This window comes from Cryptomeria japonica, chromosome 10, assembly GCF_030272615.1.
Source record: "Cryptomeria japonica chromosome 10, Sugi_1.0, whole genome shotgun sequence".
Classification (NCBI taxonomy): Eukaryota; Viridiplantae; Streptophyta; class Pinopsida; order Cupressales; family Cupressaceae; genus Cryptomeria; species Cryptomeria japonica.
Genome location: NC_081414.1, coordinates 526,070,452 through 526,074,947, shown reverse-complemented (window position 1 = coordinate 526,074,947; position 4,496 = coordinate 526,070,452). Strand labels below are relative to the sequence as shown.

General features: G+C 38.1%; 1 protein-coding gene across 1 annotated transcript; it reads left to right on the top strand.

Moving 5' to 3' along the window:
- The first annotated feature begins 1,621 nt into the window (after nt 1-1,621).
- Nucleotides 1,622-4,296, top strand: LOC131060805 (pentatricopeptide repeat-containing protein At3g49240, mitochondrial). Its single transcript, XM_057994219.2, has 2 exons — nt 1,622-2,154; nt 2,598-4,296. Exons 1-2 carry the CDS (start codon nt 1,728-1,730, stop codon nt 3,863-3,865), a joined length of 1,695 nt encoding a protein of 564 aa, XP_057850202.2. The 5' UTR covers nt 1,622-1,727; the 3' UTR covers nt 3,866-4,296.
- The last annotated feature ends 200 nt before the right edge of the window (nt 4,297-4,496 follow it).

The following is a 4,496-nucleotide window of genomic DNA, read 5'->3' as shown; positions in this document are numbered from 1 at the left end:
GTTCTCTATCTTTTCTTTATCATAGGTGAAGCTTGGTCTAGATTAGGAATATCATTTTGTGCATTGTTTCCTAACACTTTTCTATATATTTTGGTTTATACACTAGAATCACTAAAAAATGATAAATTGGAAGTAGAATGATCAAATATGAACTAAGTTGTTCTCAAAGCTTATGTAAGGTTGACATTGTGAGGGTGGTCTTGACCTTTTTATGATACCTTGCTCTTGAATTGTAAAAAGTTTAGTAGTTTCAAAAAATGGTTTTTGCCAATGTTTGAACTTACAAGTCAAAGATTTGTTGGCACTAAGAGACATTGTTGGAACTTTTTATAATAATAGGGAATCATTAAGACTTCCTCAATGACAATCAAGCCACATAAATTAATTCAATGATGTTGTGATATGTTGGAAGATACACCAAGTGACATATGTAATAGATGAGAAAGTAGCTAACAATGATACAATACAATGAAAATGAATGCTTTTGATTACATGCAATAGATGTTAGAGATGTAGTGTAATGAATGCTTGAGTAGTAAACCAAGTGCATGCAAGTAAGGAATTTTTTAAATATTATTGATGCAAAAGCCAATGAAATTGTTATGATTGATGCAAATGAAAAGCTATGATAATGTTGGTGAGTGCATGATAGGGATTATGATGGAATCTTTTGATGATTCATGATTGATTGAAATGACCTAGAGTTGATGTCCTTTTATACAAGTTTGAGGCATATATTAAAAAAAATTCCATGCATGCCAATGGATAATAGTAACATTAGAATGAATCAACTTAGTGTTATAATAAATTTAAACTTTCAATTGAGGGTCAAGGTGGTAAGGGTGGCTCTAACCTAGGTTAAGGCAATGAGAAAAGCTTTGATTTAGTTATAGAAGATATACTAATATAAGAATTAAGATTGATTTAAGTGAAAGTAAAAATGATGTTTATGAGCGATGAATAGAATTTGGGGTTAGTAAGTATAACAAAACAAACAAAAGCATACACTAAGACAACATACTTAAGACATCCAAACAAATTATTATATATATTGATCCATGATAGTTGGGTTTGGTAATGCCTCAATGAGTACTAGATATGCCTTGTATATATAGTGTCTTGTTTCTTGTTGTGTCCTTTGTGTTGTGTTGTTTGTGTCCTTCTACATTCATGATCCTTATTTAATCATGATGAAGTGTGATTATCTTAGCAAGTTTAATGAGCCTCCTTTGTAGAACTATAATATTAGGCTTTCATCAAGTTGTATGAAATTTTGAAAAATTCATTATTCAATTGTAAGATAGTGTTTTTCAAATAATATTTATTCTATAATTTTTTGGGATTCAATTATGTAAAATTGCTTTGCATCAATATTCCACATCATTAAGATGATAAAGAGCAATAGAATTGTTTTTCTCTTCCAATTGCTTTCTTTTATCTCAATGATTACGAAATGTAATCTAAAATAATAATACAAAATAATCCCGCCATAAACACGAAAATGTGATAAATTCGAAATAATTTATTTAAGGTTCCCCTTTTTATCTTTAGTCGAAGCAAATAAAACAAAACAATTTAAACCCCCAAATTATAGGGAATGAGAAATGGAATAAAATTAATTAAAATTAATTCCACCCCCTCACAAAGAAGCAGAAGTAGCGTTGAAGAAGTTTTGTCAGAGGCAGGGTTTTAGTAGGGCTCTTCGGGTTTGTGTAGGAGCAAGCGCCATGGCGTCTTACACAAGGCTGCTGATGAAAACCCTAAGCAGCCATTCCTCCATCTCCACATCCACAGGAGGAGGGCCTTCAATGATATTTAGGCGTGGCATGCGGCAGATCGTAATGTCGCAGGCGGCATTGGACGCGGCGGCTGAGAGGCGGCGGCGGAAGAGAAAGCTCCGAATGGAACCTCCTCTAAATGCCCTGCAGCGTAACCGTGACTACGTACGCAAGGAGCCCTATGTTGTATCGAAGTTCCCTGAGCCCATCTCTGCCCTAGTGGGTGAACGCTTGGCCCTCCACAACCGTGTCCTTTCCCTCTGCCGCTCCGCTAATCTTCCCGATGCGATCCTCGCCGTCCGCCATGCTATGTTCTCCAACTGCCGCCCCACTATTTTCACATGCAACGCCGTTCTCGATCATCTTCAAGCTACAGGTAACTATTTTACTCACTCACACTTCCATTTTTTGGTGGAACCAATCGAGTCACATAGATAACTGCATCTCTACCTGTAAGCAGATTACAACATGCTGAATGCACATACACAGGCCGGAATTCTCCCTTGGCTTAGTTGCCATGAGCAGGGGGAACCGGTCTATCAAAATCACTCATATTTCACTAACACACACATGTTTTGGTGCTACACAACCTCACAAACCCCATTTCAATGGTTTAAAGCCCTCTTACTTAATTATCTGTTCTAAACCTCACCTAGATTATTGCAATTCTTACTCTTATTTCAGTATTTCCCCAAATTTATAGTGTTTAATTCTACTCAACTCCATTTGCCCATGATTCTATAATCCACAACCTTGCTTACTTTATTCCATATTTTATTGCCTCGCTTGCTCATATTTAAACACTCCTCCAACATACAGGTAACCATGAAGAAGTCCTGTCCCTCTATAAATTCATAACACAATGCGGCGTCGTTCCCAACATTGTCACATACAACACAGTCCTGCAAACGCATTGTGAGAAGCTTGACACTGATGCCGCTTTTAACATCCTCAAGGACATTTATACTGCGGAAATGACGCCCAGCACTGCTACCTTTAGCCATCTCATTGCATTGCAATTTAAGTTGAAGAAGTATGATGAAGTCATGAGGTTGTTCAGGGAGATGCTGGACAAGTGCAATGAGGCTGATCCAGAGACTTATGAGGCAACCATTGAAGGATTCGTCAATGGTGGTGCCATGGATAAGGCCACAGAGGTTTATATGGAGATGAGGCAACGAGGCTCAAATTTCAGCGAGGCAGTGTTTTGCAATCTGATCAGAGGGTATTTTGCAGTGGATAGGTTTTCAGAGGCCATGGAGGTTTTCAATTTTATTCCTGCTAAGCTTCAGCCCACAGTTTTATCTTATAATGCTGTAATGGATGGGCTGTTCAAGACGGGTCGAGATCGGGAGGGTGTGGACTTTTTTGATGCATTAAAATCGAAAAATGTTATACCCAATGCATCTACATATGCAAGTATCATGAGCTGGTTGGTTGACCAGGGCAATGTAGATCGCGCCCTTTTCCTTTTTGATCATATGGATGAAAACTGCGCTCCAGATACTGCAGTGTACAATATCTTGCTGAATGGTCATTTCAAGGGGCATGTGAATGATCTGGCATCTAGACGAATTGACTATCTGGTTGAGCATATGATGAAGAAGTGCTGCGAGCCTAATGCAGTAACATATAATATATTGATTGATGGATTCTTTAAGGAGGGCAAATCGGAGGAGGCCTTAAAGATGTTAAGGAAAATAATGGAGAGTGGCTTCAGGCCTGAGGTTGGCGTCTATAACAAATTATTCAGTCAGTTGGGTAGTGAGGGGAAATTAGATGATGCCCAAGAACTCTTTCAAGGAATGGTCGATGGAGGTCAGAACCCTGACGCCATGACTTGTGATATATTAACAGAGGAATTTGGCAAAAGAGATAGAGCGAATGAGGTTAGAAGGCTTTTTGAATACGTTGTTGAGAAGGGTAACCTAAGTGAGGAACTTGTGGCTCGGCTTGGTGTGACAACACAAGAACCAAAGGCACAAGCACAAGTCTTGGGTGCTGCCAATGTGGGGAAACCAGAGATTGAAACAGAAGAAATTAGGGTAATAAACAAAGAGGAGCCAAAGATGGAGGCTATTTTGTAGGCTTCTTTGATACAGTATGTTAGGGGGGTTTTGTTGCAGATGTTTTGACGACAGTCATAAACTCCATCGTGTATTTTTTGTATTGCACACTATCGACCATGCAACTGCCAAAGCATATGTCGGTTTGCAGTTAGTGCACATTCGTAACTGATCAGAATGAACTAATATGCAATCGCGTATTGGATAAGTTGGTGATTACAGTACTTTGAGAATGTTACATACATTTGGTTTGCGATTATGAGATTGCAATCTTGAATTTAGCCATCAGAGTGTATGGATTTATGGATCTTCCCTAAAATCAATAATAAATCCCACTGTGCTCTGCTTTCCGAAATGATGCGTCTTTGCGTGTGACATTTATGTTTCTGCTATGATATGAATCGCACAGTTATTGGTTTGTGTAATAGAATAAAGTATAAACTACAACCTTATTATTATTCTGTCCATCATGAGTTTGTTCCAAAATTGCTAACACCATATGCAAATTAAGAAATGGATCAACTTTGCAGGGAAGCATAGCCACTGTTAATCGTAGTGAAGAGAAGTCAGCTATATGACCTAGTTTCGTGCTGCAATTTTGTAAGAGAGAATGTGGATGGATAAACTTTCTAGTCAAACTCGATCACATTAA

Excerpts from the sequence above, each read along its gene's own strand:
- LOC131060805 (XM_057994219.2), top strand. The coding sequence starts at position 1,728 with ATGGCGTCTTACACAAGGCTGCTGATGAAAACCCTAAGCAGCCATTCC. Across the intron at positions 2,155-2,597 it reads CGATCATCTTCAAGCTACAG|GTAACCATGAAGAAGTCCTG; the intron begins GTAACTATTTTA and ends TCCAACATACAG.